We start from the raw sequence: 18215 nt of genomic DNA, 5'->3' as shown, positions 1-18215 counted from the left end.
CTCCCGTGACACACACACACACACAGCTCCCGTGACACACGCGCGCACACACACACACACACACACACACACACACACACACACACACTGCTCCCGTGTCCCTCTGGTACACTGGGGCTTCCAATCCCATTACACCCCCAAAAGCTGGACAGACATTTGTGTTGGTTTCTGTCCTTTTGGTTCTTTCTCCAGGAAGCTCAGCCCTGACCCTGTGTATAACACCCACCTTGGCTTGGGGACTTATCAGTCCCCTTCCCTCGGCAGTTCTCTGTTTTTTCTCCTGCTCCTCTCAGAACCCCAAGTCTATCCCTGTGGAATGTTTCTCATTTTTCTCCACTGTGGCCAAGCTCTGAGGGTTTGTGGGAAGAGAGCAGATGGTGGAGGCAGTGAATGGGGAAGATAGCAGAGACTTGAGGCAGGCAGTGATTTTGTTTTTTTATTCTATACAAGAGGGGAGAGAGTCCCTGGGGATAGAGGGACAGAGATCCACCCTCCTGGGGGAGGAGATAAGCCCCCACCCAGAAGCTCTCTACAGAGAGAGGCATCGAGGCAGGCATTGACAGCCTCTGTCTCTCCAGGTGGCTCCCTCTGTTCTAGTCCCTGCCTCCAGCTCCCCCATGCCTGGTCCTGCCATCTTGCTCCTGTAGGACAGGGGCTGGCAGGGGACCCTGGGGGACTGGGGGTGGATAGGGGTCTGAGTCCTTGTGAGGCACATGTCGAGGGCTGAGGAGGGTGTTGTGGCAGTTGTCAGTCTGTTCCTGGCTCACTGGTTCCTGCTGGGGACAAATCCAGGGAGCCCTGTTTCCTGGGCAGGGACAGCCAGCCACCTGGTGTTGGGGCCTCGGGGGGTGTCATGTTGGACAGATAGGTGGGAAGGGGGGACCTGCCCTCTCACCACCAGCACCTGTGGGGTCAGGAGGCCGTCTTCTATCAGGTTCCAGCTTGTCACAGGACTGTGCCCGCCGTGTCCTCTTGGGCTTCAGTGGGGCAGTCCGCCGGCCTGGATCAGGAGGCCCTGAAATAACAATCAAGGCAGGCCTAACACAGGAGTGGGGCTCAGGCTGGGATGCTCATCCAGGCTGTGACTCCTGGTTGTCACTCATTCCATGCTCTGGAAGAGGACCTGATGTGGACAGCAAAGTCCTAGAGGTGCCCTGAGCCCCCCACTCAGCCAGGGTGGCAGACCTTGGACTTCGGGCTCCTCTTGGTCTTGCTGTGAGCTCAGCCTCAGCCGGGGTTTGTTGACTCCTGGAGCTGCATCTCCAGCCTCAGCCTCCTCCCTGACCCCTGGCTCCTGGGGAGGCCGGTGGCCCCTGGGCACAGCCACTGGCTTGGGAGGCCGTGGAGCTAGAGCGGGGTCCTGTAGCTGGCAGAGGAAAGAAGATGCTGGGTCAGTTAGTCCCTTTGCCTCATCAAAGTGCCTCCCCCACCCATCTTGCCAGCCCTCACCTTAGCATTCCTAGCTGGAAGTGTCCTCTCTGGGAAGAGGGTCCCCTCCTTCTCCTCTTCCCCATCTTGGGAGGCTGGGCTGGGACTCTGGCAGCTGTGGTTGGGGGCACTCTCTTCAGCTGGGGATGAGAGAGAGGAGAAGCTGCAGGAAAAGGCATTCTTGCATAGCTCCTGCCCCTGTCTCCTCTCCCACTTGCTCCTATGTCTGTGCCTTTCATTATTCTTTTTTTTTCTTTTCTTTCTTTTTTTTTTTTTTTTGAGATGGAGTTTTGCTCTGTCACCCAGGCTGGAGTGCAATGGCGCAATCTTGGCTCACTGCAACCTCCACCTCTCGGGTTCGAGCGATTCTCCTGCCTCAGCCTCCCGAGCAGCTGGGACTACAGGTGCGTGCCACCACGCCCAGCTAATTTTTGTATTTTTAGTAGAGACGGGGTTTCACCATGTTGGCCAGGATTGTCTCGATCTCTTGACCTTGTGATCCACCCACCTCGGTCTCCCAAAGTGTTGGGATTACAGGCGTGAGCCACTGCACCTGGCCTTTCATGTGCCTTTCTACATCCACGCTCCTTAGCCCTTGTTTCCCAGGATCATCCTGAGGCCATCACCTCTGGAGGGGACTCTGGCCTAGCTGTCCCTCTTGCAGAGCAGTGCCCGACCCCTTTCCTTCTGGAGCAGGGCCCAGGGCCTGCTGGGTCCACAGGCATGCTGCCCATCTAGGCTGCAGTGCCCTGGGGGCTCTGCCAAGGCTGCAGCCTGGCATTCCCAGAACTCTGTCTGAAAGTCTGATTTAGATGGAGGGGTGCCCTGGCACACTCATCCCCCACCTCAGTGGCCTTTAAGCAACATGAGCCTGTGGGTCTGACACTGGAAAGTGTTGTCTGCATGTGGATCTGTGAGGTGTGTGTGCAGTGGGCAACTGACTATTGCGGTTTCCTAAATGAAAGATGGAGCCCTACTTTGGGACGCTTTAATTAGCCTGTATATGGGATGGAAAAAATCAGTAAAGATGCCTCCAGTGCTGGGTTGGCCTTGGAGGAGAAGGCAAGGGCACGGGCACTCCAAGTCTCAGGCTAGCCTGATTCTGCACTACAGGGGAGAGAGGGGCAGATGCAGAATGGGTGGGATGGGACAGTGGGCAGCATGTGGCTAAAGCCAGACCAGGTCGCTCAGCTCTTAGCTCTTTCCAGCCCTTATGCCCTAGCCTGGTGGTGGGAATGAAAGAGGCTGAGGGGGCGTCTTCGTCTACAGGGAGATTTTGTCTATGTCAATATTGCTGGAGGGTCATAGTCCAGGCCTTTGGCAACTGAAGTTGATGCTGAGCTGACCAGCTTTTCTTTAGTGGCTCCCTAAGCGGAAGGTGCTCTGAAGCCAGCAGAAGGGAAGTGTCATGTCTGGGATAATCCCCTCCCTTTTACTCCTCCAGTCATGGGGCCAGAAAGTAAATGACTTTTTTAAGGTTGTGGGTGGCTGAGAAGGACTAATATCGCAGGTTTCTGACCTCTGAGGCGAGCTCTTGCCCATGTTTGGGGCACCTTTCTGCATGAGCTGAGGATGAGTTGATAAATGACTTCTGGAGGAGGCTGGAATCTGTGAGGTGGGCCTGGCACAGCTGGTACTTGCTGGCAGTTTGACTTGCCCACCGTCTTCCCAGCAAGGTGCAGAGAGAAGCCTTGTCTACAGAGGCTGCCACTGTGCTGATGGCGACCAGAGGCTGCACCTGCCCTAGAGAATTCACCAGAGCCATCCACAAAGCATTGCTCCTGTTTGCTAACACTGGAGAAGCCACTTTTGTTCTGTAGAAGCTTTCTTTGGATTGGGTTGTTTGTCTCTTTTGGATATAGCTTTGTAAATATCCTTGAACATTTTCACTGTGTTGACTTCTCACTGCCCCACCTTGGCCATAAATACCCCAGCACAGGGGCCATGGGCTTCTCTTTCTTTGGACACACACTGGGCTTTCAGTACTGCTGCCTGCAAAGAGGCTTTCCATACCTATGTGCCACGTGGCCTCTGCTCTGCGCATGGCGCTGAAGCTTGGTTTGGTGCTTTGGGGCGGTGGTGGGGGCTTCCAGGATCCAGGCCCTGGAGTAGAGAGAGGGGATGAGAAAGAGAGAAGGAGAAAGGAAAAAGGTAAATTTGACCCCTGAGAGAGGGGTCAAAAAGGGCTTTGAATGTGACTGTTCTTACCTGCGTCGTCTGAAGAGCGCCGTTTCTGCCAGGCCTGGGTGCTGCCCTCCTGGTCTGGGCCTGGGCCCTGAAAGAACAGTGGGTGAGGTTGTAAGAAAGTCTCCTCTGTGGCAGGACTGCAGCTGACAAAGGGCTTCTGCTCTAGCATCTCCATATCATTCTCATGTCCTTAGTTCCTAGACACTTAAGACTGTTTCCCAAAGAGTGCCACCCATACCTCCCCGGGGGCACAAGAAATGGCTTACACAAATGAGTATACTTCCATCTTTATAGTGACATATGTATTTTATGTGTAGTAGAAAAAAACATGACTCATTCAAAAAGCCTGTGATTTTAAAGATAATGCCTAGGTCTAGCCTAAGTTAAAAAAAGGTGAGTTAATTTAAATAAAAATACTATGTAAGTAATAATTCAGGTAAAAATCATCAGTCGCAAAGGTTATAATCAAGTCACCATTGTTTGGGAAACACAGCTCTAGAGGTAAGTATTTTTATAACCCCTCATTTTACAGTAAAGACGGAGAGGTTTCAAGGGGTTAAGTGACCAGTCCAGGGCTCCACAGCAAGTGTGTGGCGGGGGCTGAACAGCAGCTAACATCTTCTAATGCCAAAGCATCTACTTTCTCTACTGAACCACCAGGGATGAGGGAGTGGGAAGGAGAGGGTGGTGGACAGATACCCTCAGGACCCACAGTTTGTTGTCCCAGGCTCCACTCACCTCTCGTTTCCCATCGAAGCTCCAACCCTTGGCTCTTTCCAACCCGGGAAGGGCAACACCGTGAACCCTTGGCTGCTGTGCTGTCCCAGGGGCTGGGCCCCCCTCCCCTGGCTCTGACCCCTCAGTGCCCTAGAACAAGGTCTCTTATTTATTAGCAGTTCCCAGTCGAACGGGGCTCCCCAGGCTGTGAGGGAGTTGTCAGGAGGACCCCTGCCTCACTGAGTCCCTAGACATGGGGAAGCCCTGCCAAGACCCTCTGAAGAGTCCTTCCAACGCCTGCATTCGCATATAGCACTCCCAGCATGCTCTTGGCCACTGGGTCTTAGTCCACTCTCAAGGACATGAGAATTGAAATGACCAATGTTCCCAAGAACCCTGGGTCCTAGCATTCTCCCATTAAGCTTGGGGTGGGGTAGGAGACTGGGTTAAGTGTGGGGCAGGAAAAGGGGAAGACACAGCACCCCCTGCCTCACTTACCATCTTCCTGCGGAAGGAAGGGCCCCGGCCCCCACCAAATCCAGGGAGGAGGCTGCTCTCCTCCTCTGGGCTCCAGCAGGGAGAGGAGTTATTGCCGAGGCTTGGGGTGTCTGGGCTAGGGGGGCTCTCCTGAGTCGGGGGAGGGGGTGGGGGTGGAGGGAGGAGGAGTCCAGTGGTGGGGGACCCCGGCCCCCTGTCCCCCTTGAAGCTCTGGGGCCGGCGAAAGTGAAACAGGCCCCGGCGCCTCTTCTTCTGGAGTGGAGGCAGCGGTGCCTCCGAGAGTCCTGGCCGCACGGTCCTCAGAGTCCGGGGGTAGCTGGGAAGAATCGGGGTAAGTTAGCAACAAATGCCAGATGCAAGCTCAATCCTGAGTCTGATAAACCTGCTTTCCCCTCATCTGGTCTCCCCTGCTGCACTGCAGCCCTTTCCACTTAGTTCTCAGGGAGATGGTGCCCTTGCCTTTCCTGTCCCGTTGTAATCCTCCAGCAGCCTTTCCCGCAGACTGATGTTTCTTCCCAGGCACCTCCCCCGCATCTCCTCTCAGCTTCTCCAAGTGACCTGGCACCTCCTGGACAGACCCTGGGCAGTCTGCAGGACAGTGACAGGGAACACTACCCCCCGGGCCTCTCACCACTAATGGGTATCCTGTCCCAGGGCTGCCCCCCACCTCCCTCTCATCCACACCTGCTCTCCAACCCCACTGTGGTGGTTCACTCTGGCCCCATTCTTCCCAGCTGTCCTGGGAAGATGCAGAGGTCATGGGCCCTGAGGGCTGGGTGGGGAAGGATGAGAATGTGGGGAAATTTCCCACAGAGACTGGCTTTGGGCGCTGTTGTTATGGAGACTCCCATGGGAGCTGGGAGGACACAGCAGCCCTTCTAGGGCCTTGCGGCCTGCTGAAAATGGGAGTGTGTTTAGGCATCACACCTAGAACTTTCCTCCATGACCCTTCGGCTGAAGAAGTCCTCCAGCCCTTCATCCAGGCGGGTGGCCATCCCATTCTCCTGACGAGTCCCAGGTGCTGGCATCTGCTGGGAGGAAAGTCCCATGGGACATCTCATCTAGGTCAGAAGACCCACCTCCCATCCACTCAGAGCATTCCCCTTTGGGCTTGGACATTTATGGAAATTTAGACTTCAGTTCACCCAGTGTTTCCTTTTTTTTTGAGACGGAGTCTTGCTCTGTCACCCAGGCTGGAATGCAGTGGCACGATTTTGGCTCACTGCAACCTCCGCCTCCTGGGTTCACGCGGTTCTCCTGCCTCAGCCTCCTGAGTAGCTGGGATTACAGGCAGGCGCCACCACGCCTGGCTAATTTTTGTATTTTTAGTGGAGACGGGGTTTCACCATCTTGGCCAGGATGATCTTGATCTCTTGACCTCGTGATCCGCCCGCCTCAGCCTCCCAAAGTGCTGGGATTACAGGCATGAGCCACCATGCCCAGCTCACCCAGTGTTTCCTAAGCTTGGTGGCTCTTGGTGTTCTTGGTGGCTCTCTCCTTCACCAAAATAAGAATGACACTGCCCGGCAGACAGAGATTTCTTATCTGTGACAAGGTCTAGCTCTCATACAAACTGGACAATCCCTCATCTGTTCATTGGCATGCCTGGACTCCTGCCCAATCCCTCAAGGCTATTGTCTCTGGCATTTGGGTCCTAAAGGTAAAACCCCCGGCTCTGTTGTCACTAAGTGAAGGGGATCCTCTTGTGGAGCCTTAGGGACTCACACTGGGTCGACCAGGTCCTGGAGGTGTGGTCCTGGGGGGGCGGGGCCTCCCTTGTGTTTGATGCCTTAGTTTGTAACCATGAGTGGGCAGCTCAGAGAGACCTTCCCAGGAGCCACTAGCTGTGGGCTGGCTGCCCCCGAGTCCTGAGAACCAGCCAGGGGGGATCCCCAGGTTCCCCAGTTGGCTTTCCATGTCCTGAGGGCTCCCGCCTGCAAGGACAGCAGCATTAGAGGGACTAGCAAAGGAATGGGGAGAAAGCAGGATGGGGAGACAGAGAAAAAATCAAGGGAAAGAGGGGCTACGGAGGGCAGGAGTCTGGAGTCCATGAGAACGGAGGCTGGGAGACTCACTGATGAAGGCAGACACCGGCCGGATCTTGCGGCAGCGTTTCTGCTTTTTGATGGCCATGGTGTCCTGCCGAAATGAAGACAAGTGGCAGGGCCAGGAACCTCACCCAGAGCCATCCCTTCCTCATGAAACCTTATTTGAGCCCATCCTGCCCCTTGCTCCTCAGGAGGCTGAGGCACTGGGATGAGGGGAGAGGTTGGGCTGGATTGGGATTGGGGGCGAAGGCCAGGCACAGTGAGGTGGCCAGGGGAGTACAGATCAGTGGAAGGGGACAGTGTTGTGCAGGTTTAAGGGCAGGGCCCAGGTTATTAAGGAGGAGCAGGGAGCGGGGGGGCTCACAATGTTGGTCCCAAGTTCATCATCTGTGGTCTCCTCATGGTCATGGTTCCGGCCTCGGCCCCGGGAGGACAGATCTTGCCCTTGGCCTGGGCACCCTGGTGGATCTGACAGCGTCCTTAGCTGGATCAGGTGCCGGGCCTGGGGAAGGGCAGGTGTGAACAGAAGTCCATGGAAGCTGCCCACCTCCCAGGGCCTTGAAGGGGAGGGTGATTAGGGAGACAGGATAATGTGGGGTGGAGGGCGTGCCCGAGCCAGGCCGGGCTGCAGAAGCCTTACCAGGCTCTTGTGGGAATGGTAGAGCTCTTGCAGGATCTCATCCACTATGGAGTTGGTTAGGTAGGTGACGACTGAGAGCTTCACTTCGCTGTGGGCACAGGTGGGGCTACTCAGAACAGTAGCACCTCAGTCCCCCGCATGGCCCCTGAGGCACTCCCTCTCCCAGAAGCCTGAGAAAATGGCCAGTTGGCCTGGTCTGTCCGCTCATGGAGCGCATGCGGCTGCTGAAGGCGGCAGCCTAGCCCTCGACACTCATTTCTCCACAAATACACATCTAGTCCCACCCCGGAACCCCCAGCCCAACTATGTGTGGGGAAAGAGGAATTCCAGGAGGAGCAAGGGTGCCCTAGGTCACACCCCTGGAGCCCCAGTGGAACAGAGCTAGGTAAGTGGGGTGCTGAGCAACTAAACCCTGCTAGTTGCTACTGTGAGGGTAGAAAAGACCCTTCCTTGGGCCTAGCTGTTTCATAGGTATGTGTACTAGTTTTCCTTTGGTTTGGTGAGTGGTGGCACCCAGACCCAGAATGAAAGAACTCTAGGGGCAACGAAAACTGGGAGGAAGACAGTGCTTCCATGCACCCAACTCAGGTACTTTTCTTTGTCCATGCCTCCGAGGAGGCCCTGCTATCCCATTCCTGGTTATTTGTGTGGGTATGTGTGTGTACACCTGTGTGGGCACAAACTTGGCTCCTAAACCCCAGCTCAGCACTTAGATTTCTAAGGCAAAGACCAGTCAGACCCTAAATAGCAAGGTTGAATTTGGTTAAAGATTGATCCTTGTAATGGAGATTGTGCCATTCATTATTCATTGCTGATAGCTCTCCAGTCCTAAGTCCCTAAGTGATCTGGGCCAAATCCAGCTCAGCCCCCAGCCCTGCCCTTTGCCTCTCACTCCAGCTTGTTCTGAATGTCCTGTCCTGCTTGCTCCAGCAGTGTCCCTCGGATGAAGTTCCGGGGCACAGTGACACGCTCCGCCACATTGCTCAGCATCTTGTTGTGTCCCTCGGCCACCCGCATGGCCACAGGGCATAACTCCTGTGTCAGGCTGACCATGGACTCCAGGATCACCTAGTATGGGGGAAAGGGAGGCCAGAGGCCCAAGGGGGACAGGATCAGGGCTGGCGCCATAGCAGAAGAGACTTTATCTATTCCAGCCCCTCCTGCTGAGACTGAGGGACCTGCCTAAGGTCACAAAACCGTTAGTGGCACAGAGCCTTGGACACTAAGGCTTCCCCACTTTTCTGGTCAGTGCTCCTTCCACCCTACCATACAGACAGGGGGAGTCAGTCCAAGGATCCAAATCCAGAGCGGAGAGGTCAGAGTTCAGGGACCAACATCAAAGCTAGCAGAAAAAAATCCAAGCCTGATATTGCAGCAATGTCTTGGTACAGTGGGAGTGTGAGTGGTCTCAACTCTGTGCATGTCCTCCTGGCCCTCCAGAAGTCTCCCAGCTCTGACTTTAACTCTGGGCTTAGGGCCTCAGTCAACACTGGGTTCCCACCATGGCTTCCTCCCTTCTCCAGGACTTGCCTGCAGCTCCTTGTCCACAGCTTTGGACACCTCACTTGCTACTGATTCCAGCCTCTGCCGCACAGGCCCGTCATTGGCCAGCACGTGGCCCAGCTCATAGAGGCTGGGAAACAGCTGGAGAAGGAAGGGGTTATGATTAGCAGGCCAGAACCAGGACTTGCTAGGTCTCTGGGGTCCCTGGGCTAGGAAGGCAGATGCACAGGGCAGGGCTGGCATGGCTTAGCATAGTTGGCCTTCTTGGGTTCTCCAGACTTCAGGGGAAGGGTAGCCTGTGGAGGGCTCACCGCCCGGGAGTTCTTGGCATCTTTGATGAGGTCCCGAGCGTAGAGTAGCTCATCCTGCACGGGCTCCAGGGGGCACAGTCTCAGGGCCCGCACCTCCTCCTGCACTCGTCCACACAGCCGCTGCAGCATCTGGAGCACAGTGGCAGGAGTGTCAAGGGGACCCCTGCTTCCACATCTTTGCAGGTAGGACCCCTTAGGCAGTGCTACTGGTGCTGGCACCGACAGTGGTGGAGGTGATGTCTCTGGCTGGCCTGGTCCCCCTTGCTACAGCCTTCTTGAATGCCCAGCTGAGCTCCCAGAGTGCTGTGCACTCCTGCTGTTCGCCCACGTATGTTTGAAGCCCATATCGTGCATGTCCTCTCTTTTTGCTTCCCCACATGCTCAGTCCAGTGATAGGCACCATGCAGTGCCTCTTCATGCTCCCCCACTCAATTTTCCATCACATCACACCTGTGCCCTGCATGCCCCAGGTATGCCCCGTGTCCCAGAGGGAAACGTTTACTTGCTCGGCGCTGCTGGTCACCAGGCCCTGCTGCAACCTGAAGGCCTGCTCCTGGGGGCACGTCTGGGAGTGGTTGTTCCTCACTAAGCACCATTGGATCTGGAGATGATGGGGTTGGTGGGTCAGGGCCTGGGGATGGGGGCTGCCCCCTGCCCCTGGCTGTGCCACCCTGCTTAGGACAGCACCCTGCACCTTCTGCCAGACGTCCTCGGTGCGCTCAGGGGCGCTGCGATAGGCTTGGGAGATGTCGCTCACGGGGAAGGACATGAAGCGCAGCGTGTGGTTGCTGTGGGACACAGGGGCACAGCTGGGTGGGAACAGGTGAGGATGGGAGGCCCCTGCCTCCTCTGTTGGTGAGCAGCCCTCCAGCCCCCTTGCTCATCATTTCTCTCTTCCATGGCCCTTCCTAAAATTTCTGTGCAAATAGGTCAAAGGGGCTAGGCTGGGGCAAGAGTAGTTCAGGCCTGATCCAGGCACAGGGAGGCTGGGGACTTGGATCAGGGCGGGACCATGGTCTACTCACCTCTCCAGGGCCCTTGCAATGTCCAGGAAGCCCAGGGCAGATGTATTGTTCCGATCCCATAGGATAGTTCTGGGGGGAGGGTAAGCACCAGTTTGGCACCCCTCCTCCTGGGTCCCTACTAGGGGCCAGGGACACAAACCGCTTGGGACAATAAGGCTGACTCAGAGATGGTTCTGGGGCTGGGGGTCTTCTGGAAGCTGGGGTCCAGAGCATCAAGGCAAGCAGGGAGATTGTGTATATATGGGGAGGGGCTGGGGTTCCAGGTCAGGGGGTCCCGGTGTGGGCCCCACCTGAGGGAGGAGTTTATCTGCAGGGCCTTAGACAGCATCTTGGCCCCGATGTCCTCCATGCCATTGCCGCTCAGATCCACCTTGGCCAGGCAGGTGTTGCTGCCCAGGGCGTTGATGAGGATGCTGGTGCGAAGCTTCAGCCGGGAGTCTGCCACCGACAGTGACTGCAGGGACTGTGTGGGCAAGGGGGGGTTGGGCCCAGTCCCCATAGCCTCCTCCGACTGCGGGTCCCCTCCCAGGCCCAGGCACTCACACAGTCCTCTTCCTGGATCAGCTGCACCAGCTTGTGGAGGATCTCCTCCAGGGTCCTGCAGGGAGGCGGGGCTCAGAGTAGGAGGGGAGGGGCTGGGGTCATGCTATTGGAGGAGGAGAGAGGTGGCCAGAGGTAATACAGTGAGCCAAGAGGATGGGTGAATGATGGGATGAGGGTCTGTGGGCATGGAAAGGGGGCCTCACTTGGCCTTGACATTGAAGTTCTTGCCCAAAAACAGGTGCTTGAGGGACTTGTTCTTGCCAAGTGCGGGCACCAATGTCAGGAGGTCCGAGTCGAACCCTAGTGAGCAGACGGGAGAGGCCTGGCCTTGAGGCCTGAGGTTGACTGGTGTCCCCTCAGGGCTGCTTCTGCATGTTCCAGGCCCCTGTTCTCCCTTGGCCCCAGGCAAGGGAGGCACCACTACTCACCATTGTCTGACAGATCCAAGCTGCCTACACAGGTGACAGCTCCCAGCTGCTCCTGCAAGGCTTGGGCTCCCGCTGAGCGGAGCTGCAGGGACAAGGTGAGGTAGGGAAGGCAGGGGTTGGGGTGAGGGATAGGGCACCTTTAATGCTTAGGATAGAGTAGTCACACCAGAACTCAAAGTCATACCAGGATCTGGGTGTAAAATCAGGGAGACTCTTTCCCCACACCAGATCCTTCCCTAGAGCTGGCTTCCCTCCTTTCGGCCAGAAAGGCTGCTATTCCTGAGACAGCTTGCTCCTGCCCTCTGGTGGAAAAGTCTGGTATCTCCCACCCCAAAGCTTTAAGGGCAGAGATACTAGAGGCTGAGAATGAATGGCCTCTGGAAAAGAGGGCCACAGACCCAGACTCAGAGAGGAAAGTGGTGGTGTGGCCAGGTCAGGGGGTCGCAGAGGGTCAGCACAGAGGCTAGATGGAGCCAGGGTTTGACTTAGGTCCCAGAAATGCACATGGGTCGGAGGCGGGCAGAGGGGTTGGGGACTGAGGGCTCACCTCACAGCTGCTGAGATCCAGGTGCAGGTCACTGAGGTGACTGTTGAGGGAGAGGCCCTGAAGCAGCGCCCTGTGGGAGGGAGGTCAGCAGGCCCTCCTCTACCTCTTCCCGCTCCCCGTGGTTCCCTGGGATGCGCCCCCAACCCTGCACCCACCCGACCTGAGGGCCTCCAGGGGCAGCTTTGTGGCCGACAGGTTGACGTGGCTCAGTGTGTAGGCGCTGCTGAAGAACTGCTTGAAGGCCGGGGGGGCCTCTCGACCCTTCCTGTGGAGAGACCCCTGGGGTCAGCGAGGGAGGGGGTTGACCATGTCTTGCCCTGTCCTCCCTTCCCCCTCCTCTCCCACCTGTGGGAGCAGCTGTTGCGAGCCAGGTTGAGGTAGGTGAGGTGGGAGCAGCAGCCGTGGAGCAGGGCACCGAGAAGCTGTGGGGGCAGATATGGTGGGTCTCAGGGGAGCTGGAAGAGGGTAGGGGGTCGGCAGGAAAGGACTCCCCCTCCCTCCCCATCGAGGTTCCTGGCTCTTCATTCTGTGTGGTCAGCCTGTGTGAGCTCCACTGGAGATGCCCACTCAGATTCTTGAAGTCTCTGTTTTCTCCCCTGTGGAACATGGGTCTACTCCCTGCCTGGCTTCCAGGGACATGAAGCTGCTCACAGGCAGTGGATGTGTAAAGCCAGGGCCACCATTGACTCCTAAGGTGCCTTGTTCAAGTTAGGAAAAGTATCCATTCCCCTGGTGGAGCCAGGGCGCACAGCTGGGGAAGGGAGCAAGGGCTGGCTTTTAAGCACAGCAAGCACAACCTTGTGACCTGGATAAAGTGCCACACAGGTATGAACTATGGACATTGCTTTATACTTCAGCTGAACCTGAAGTCATCTAGACAGCTCTGCCCGCCTGTGTACTCAGGGATAGCGGGTGAGACCGAGGCCCACTGTGGTCTCCCCAAATCACCTCAGACTGGCTTCCCATCACCAACTCCTCACCAAGTCGATGACGCAGTCAGTTCCTGACAGGTCCAGGTGCACCAGGGCATTGGGTTGGGCCAGGAAACTGTAGAGGGCCTGGAGTAGGAAGGAAGAGGGGTTGCAGGGGAAGGGACGATGGAGTCTCGCCACCCCTAGAGGCCATGGGGCAGAAGGTCTCCCAGCTCCTGAAGCTTAAGCATGCTTTCTGCAGGGGGCTGAGGCTGTTCTGAGGACTCACATTGGCCTCATCCGTGGCGAGGAGCCCAGGATTCTTGCTCAGGTCCAGGTATCGAAGGGAGCTGGCAAATGCTGGGTTGGCCCCGAAGGTCTGGCCGAGTGCCTGGAGCCCTGAGCACAGCGGGCACTGGGCTGGGTTGGCCCCTAGCCCCACCTCTTCCCCTCAGCACATAACTCTTCCCCGCTCCCCAAACGTGGCTCCTTTTCACTCTTCCATCCCTGAGGTGGTGTGTGAATGTGTGGGTGTACCTCTGGAGCTCAACACCCCAGGCAGCACCAGGGTAGGGTCAGAGGTCAGGGGTCCTGGTGCGAGTACCTCGAGGGGAAATGGCAGTCTTGGCCAGGCACAGTTTGGTGAGGCCAGTGGGGAAGCAGAGGAGCTGCTGGCTCAGACTGAGAAAACCTGGGGAGTGGAGAGAGAAACGGGCCCAGTGAGGGGCAGGGCAGTGGGCACAGGTGGCACAGAGTCAGGTTGGGGGCTCGAGTAGGGTACAGGCCTTGGGTCAAGGATGGAGGTGTCAGGGCAGGGGCTGGAATCAGGCTGGAGAGCTGCTGTTCAGACCTGATTGGTCTCTGGGCTAGGACAGGGGTCTGCATTGTGATGGGGAAAGGATTCAGGGCTGGGGCTCACCCTTGTCTTCGATGGGGTTGTGGGACAGAGTGAGGGCATGCAGCACACAGCTCCCGTTCTCCCCAAACACCCCGGCCAGCTTCTGGACAAAGTCCCTTCAGGGAAGGGGAGGAAGGATTTGTCCTGAGCTGAGCCCCAGGTCCCAGCCTCTGGGCTTCCCCTCCTCCCTCTACCTGACTGCCTGGCTGGGGCTGAAATGGTCAGAGGCCCCCACAACAGGGGAACAGCTCAGGGCCTGCCAGGGAGCTTGTCACCACTCCGGAGTACCCGGGGGCATTCCACACCTTAGGAAGTTGTGCTGAGACAAAGGTCAGCTTTGGGTCCTCAAGACTGGAGCAGCCCACCCTGCTTGGTAGTTAATGGAAAAAGAGGACGGGGCATGGAACATCCTGGGGAAAGACCATGGAGCTGGGGGTCAGGAGGCTTGGGTCTGAGTTCTAGCTTGGCCTCCGACTTGCTTTGTGCCCTCTTTTGGCCTTGGTCTCCTCCTCTGTAGAGAGAGGCACTGGATAAGATAGTCCAGAGGCCTGCATCATGCTCTGAGGTTCTGGGACCCTAAAACTACATCAAGGGTGCACTACTGCCCAAGGAGGAGACTGGCCTCACGTCTTAAGCCCGGCGTTGTCCAGCACCAGCTCTTTGAGGCTCCCCGACTTGCTTAGGGTATGTAGCACCTGTTCTAGCACTTCAGAGCCCTGAGGACAGAGGGGGTCTTGTGATCAGGGGCCAAGGGGGGCACTACTCCTCCCACCTCACCAGCCCCTCCTAGTTCCTACCAGCCGCAAGTCCTTGCAGTAGAGTTTGCTGAACCACTGGTTGTAGGCCAGGGCTGCTACCATTAGGGCCAAGTCTCTGTGGGGATATGGAAGGGGGCAGGAAAGTGATGAGCAGGTGGCTGGGTCAGAAAAGAAGAGACCAAGGATAGGGTGGTTGGGCTGGGGAAGGCCTAAATGGGTAGATGGGGATGGGATGGAGTTGGGGAGATAGAGCTGGGGCTGTGGGACCAGAAGGGCATTCCTGGGAAGGGCTGGGGTTGGACTGAAGTTGGGAATTTGAAGGTGGAGTCTCTGCCCCATCTCCTTACCGGCTCTCCAAGTGGCTGAAATCCAAAAGATTGAACTCGCGGTTATCTTCAGCATGGTAGATGGTGTCCACATCCTTGGAGAGGTGGAACTGGCTCACACCTGCTCCCCACTTTCTCCTTAGCCCCCTCCCTCCAGGTCCCACCTGCTCCCTATGGGGTCCCTGCCCAACATACCCATTGAACCTCCTCACGGCAGTGTAGCCCATTGTAGTCACACAGAGCAGCGTAGGTCTCAGAGAAGCCACCTGCGGGGCAGGAGATAGGCTGGTTCCATGAGGGTAAGGAGATGGGGAATAGGCTTGGGGTTCAAGAACAGTCAAGGTCACTTTATGTGCCAGTGCTCTTGGTTCTTGCTATGCCATGAATTTCCTGAGGTCTGGGAGCTGGGAGTCCTTCAGGCAGGCAAAGCCTGCCTGCCCAGGCAACACCCTATGCACAAAGGGCTCTGGTCATGGGGCAAGATGGTGGAGCGCCTACTTTCCTCACATCTGCCCCTGCTCACCGCAGACACTGTGGGTGGTAGATGTGGAAGTCTCAGAGTTGGGGGATGTATCTCGGGGCCCCTCTGGGGTGTCTGCGTTTCCACGCCGGATCAAACACCTGGAAAAGAAACAAGTCATTCCAGAGAGGGCTGGAAAGAGGCTCTCAATTCTTCCCACGTTATAGCTCCTGCATCCCAGGAAAAACCAGGAGTGGGGACATGAGAGCTCTCCTTCTCAGCCCTGGCCCAGGGGAAGGAGGAAGGGAAGAACTCTCCCTCTCATCTAATGCGTTAAGAGACCCCTTATTTGCCACTCACCCAGGGCCAGGGCAGACCTTGGACAGGGCAGAGCTCACATGTCGTGTCACCTGGTCCACACTTTCAGCTGATGGCAGTCGCATGCTCACCATGCCACGCTCCGTCTCCACCAGGATCTGGGGGAGAGGAAGCGTCAGAGCCTCAGACTGCCTCCTCTCTGCTCCCTCCTCCAGCTGGCCCAGTAGTGGGGCCCAGAGCCCTGGTACTCACCTGGTTCTGACTGAGAGTGTTGAAGGCACGGATCTCCAGGACATTGAAGGAGCTCTCCACCTAGGAGGGATGGAGATGCTCAGCTCCTGGTAAGGACCTGGGTTGCCAGGCTTGGGAGGTAGGGAGCATGCCAGGTGCTCTCCTGCTCTTCAGCCCAACTCACCTTGGCCGGGACTTTAAGGGGGAAGAGGTGGAGGCGCCAGGAGGTCAGGGCCTGCAGAGAGAGGAAAAGAATATCGGCAGCTCATGGCAGCTGCTGGGCCCTGGTGGCCCTGCCTTCCTTAAGCCCTTCAGCTCTGCTCTTGGAGTGTCCCCCCAACTCGATGCCCTACCCTGGACTTCTGGACATCAACACAGTCCAGCCCTGCCTCCTCCCCCCCAGGTTTTGTCTCCTCAGTGTCCACCCACTTCTGTCTCTTCTGTCCTCCCAGCTCCCTGCCCTCTACTGGCCAGCTGCCCTTGCCAGCCACCTCGTCCCTCCCCACATGCCCAGTGCCCTCACCAGCACTCGGTCCTCAAACTTCTTGGGCTTTGTCTCCAACTTCACATGATGTTGTTGGAGCACGGCCCCTTGGCTCAGGCACCTCCGGATGCTGTCTGAGGGTGGGTGGGAGCCTGCTCAGAGCTTCCCCTTTCCCTGGCCACCCCCACCTCCCAGAGCTCTCCAGATAGAGGCAGGGTCAGAGTCAAATGGGATAAGAGAGAAACAGAGAGACAAAGAAGGGACGACAGGGACAGAGGGCTTTCCTTCTTGGGTGACTTTTCACACTGTCTCTTTTTTGACTTTTCTCTTCCTATTAGAGAGGGAGTAGGGTGTGGAGAAAACTCCAGCTCCTGATGTCCCTGAGTCAGGGGACGGTTGCTGACTGTCTGTGGGAGGGTGTGTCTTACACTTCTGAGGGTGTGAAGAATTTTTCCAACCCATGCACTACAACAGCCATTGACACATACACAGTGAGTCAGTGTGTGGGGGTGTGGGGTGTCCCTTTGACTATATTCTAGGTGGTCTGGGTGTGAGTGTCTGCCTTTACTATGAGAGTGTGCATGCCTCCTGGAGATGTCAGGGAGCCTGAGTGTGGCATTGGTGGGGACAGGTAAGAGTGAATGAGTATGCTGTGGAAGGGGCACAGAGCCAGACACTTCCTCTGTGTGTGTTGGGCAGGGAGAAGAATTAATGTTTAAATGAGCCCCATACCCATCTGCTGGCAGAACCACCCAGATATAGTGTGTGTGTGTGTGTGCACGCGCGTGTGCTGGGGTGCCATCTCTGTGAAGATGTGTTTACCCACGTCTAATGATTGTGCTGTGTGTGTGTGCAGGTGTGGGAGATTGCCACGGCGCAGCATGCCTCTGAGTATCCACGAGCATCCTGCGCTTTGCGTGGGCTAGCCTGTGCTCCCGTCTCTGGGGGTCAGGGTTGTGGCAGTGCTGGGTGGCCGGGCCTGGGTTTGGGCTAGGTCTGAGAACCATGCAAACGGGAGAAGCCTTGGTGTGTGGGTGGTGGGTGGCGAGAAGGAAGCAGGCTGGGATGGGGCTGTGGGAGGCGAGCCGCAGAGACCCTCCTGCTCTTGGTTTTAGCTCCAATCCAGGGCCCCTTCCCTGACTCCCTTCTTTGCCCCACTGGCCTGGGCGCTGCCCAGCTCCTAAGGGGCTCTTCAGGGCCAGTTCCGGGGCGGGGCCGGGAGGAGGGAGGGTGTTAAGCCACGCAGCGGTCAGGACCAGGGGCAGCTCCCATCGCCGGGAGGGGCGGGCTTGGCCCCGCCCGGCGGGGAAGCGGGGGACTCTCCGGATGGGAGACTGGACGCTTCGCCGAGGGTGGGCCAGGAACGCCGAGAGTCAGCCCCAGGGAGCGCCAGGGAACTGCACCTGTCACCGAAGGGCGGGACGGGTGGCTCCGGGACAGGAAGGTCCCGACCGGGTGAGGAGAGGCAGGCAGCGGAGGATGCTCCGGGCACAGCGATGCCCGGACTGGAATGCAGGGGCTGCCTTGGAGCCAGGATGCATGGGGTGAGGGGTGTGAGACACCGGGCTGGGATGCACCGCGGGGAGGAACACGCTGGGTCTGGGATGCTTCCGGACGGGGCGTCCCAGAGACCGAGGCAGCCTCGTACCTTGCAACTCGCGGGTGAGCTCCACGCTGGGCTTGGCCATGGCGGCCGCTGCTGCTGAGGCCGCTGCAGAGGAGCCGCCGCCGCCGCCGCCGCCGCCGGGAAGCCGCGGCACATGCTAGACCCGGCTTCAGCAGGGCCCGGGAGCTGAGCGCTGCAGCAGCGGCCGAGCCCGCTCCGGTCAGGGGCGGCTGCTTGAGCGCTCCTCCCCCCGCCTCGGAGCGCCGGCTCCCCCGCCCAGCCCGGAGAGCTGCCGGACTGAGCATGCGCTCCGCGCTGCCGAGCCGCGTGAGACCCCGCGCGCGCTCG

The 18215-nt window shown here is 57.7% G+C and overlaps 1 protein-coding gene across 3 annotated transcripts; it reads right to left on the bottom strand.

Annotated features, from left to right (window-relative positions):
- Positions 1-423: 423 nt before the first annotated feature.
- Positions 424-18122, bottom strand: CARMIL3 (capping protein regulator and myosin 1 linker 3). 3 transcript variants are annotated; one of them, XM_054448925.2, is made up of 41 exons: positions 17910-18122; positions 16301-16395; positions 15962-16012; positions 15799-15858; positions 15589-15704; positions 15292-15389; positions 14964-15034; positions 14790-14863; positions 14482-14557; positions 14312-14400; positions 13706-13800; positions 13391-13477; positions 13076-13185; positions 12856-12933; positions 12221-12297; positions 12036-12140; positions 11876-11945; positions 11329-11410; positions 11104-11200; positions 10901-10955; positions 10648-10820; positions 10358-10426; positions 10027-10120; positions 9835-9933; positions 9333-9461; positions 9049-9162; positions 8411-8586; positions 7519-7606; positions 7243-7380; positions 6906-6969; positions 6556-6764; positions 5758-5858; positions 5290-5418; positions 4831-5146; positions 4354-4482; positions 3637-3703; positions 3442-3531; positions 1450-1568; positions 1186-1366; positions 905-1015; positions 431-776 (listed from the first exon to the last, which is right to left on the bottom strand). In XM_054448925.2, exons 1-41 carry the CDS (start codon positions 17947-17949, stop codon positions 748-750), a joined length of 4251 nt encoding a protein of 1416 aa, XP_054304900.2. In that variant the 5' UTR covers positions 17950-18122; the 3' UTR covers positions 431-747. The 3 variants fall into 3 exon arrangements, with proteins under 3 accessions (XP_054304902.2, XP_054304900.2, XP_054304901.2); XM_054448926.2 differs by having other exon boundaries at positions 431-773; positions 17910-18072; XM_054448927.2 differs by lacking the exon at positions 5290-5418 and having other exon boundaries at positions 424-773.
- Positions 18123-18215: the final 93 nt, after the last annotated feature.

The sequence above is a fragment of the Pongo pygmaeus genome, chromosome 15 (genome assembly GCF_028885625.2).
Source record: "Pongo pygmaeus isolate AG05252 chromosome 15, NHGRI_mPonPyg2-v2.0_pri, whole genome shotgun sequence".
Lineage (NCBI taxonomy): Eukaryota > Metazoa > Chordata > Mammalia > Primates > Hominidae > Pongo > Pongo pygmaeus.
Note: the sequence above shows the minus strand (reverse complement) of the source record. Positions and strands in the feature narration are given on the sequence as shown.

Coding starts and splice junctions, on each gene's coding strand:
- CARMIL3 (XM_054448925.2), bottom strand. CDS start 17,949: ATGGCCAAGCCCAGCGTGGAGCTCACCCGCGAGTTGCAAG. Junction 6,970..7,242: donor ATGAACTTGGGACCAACATT/GTGAGCCCCCCC, acceptor TCATTTCGGCAG/GACACCATGGCCATCAAAAA. Junction 3,532..3,636: donor GCGCTCTTCAGACGACGCAG/GTAAGAACAGTC, acceptor TCTCTACTCCAG/GGCCTGGATCCTGGAAGCCC.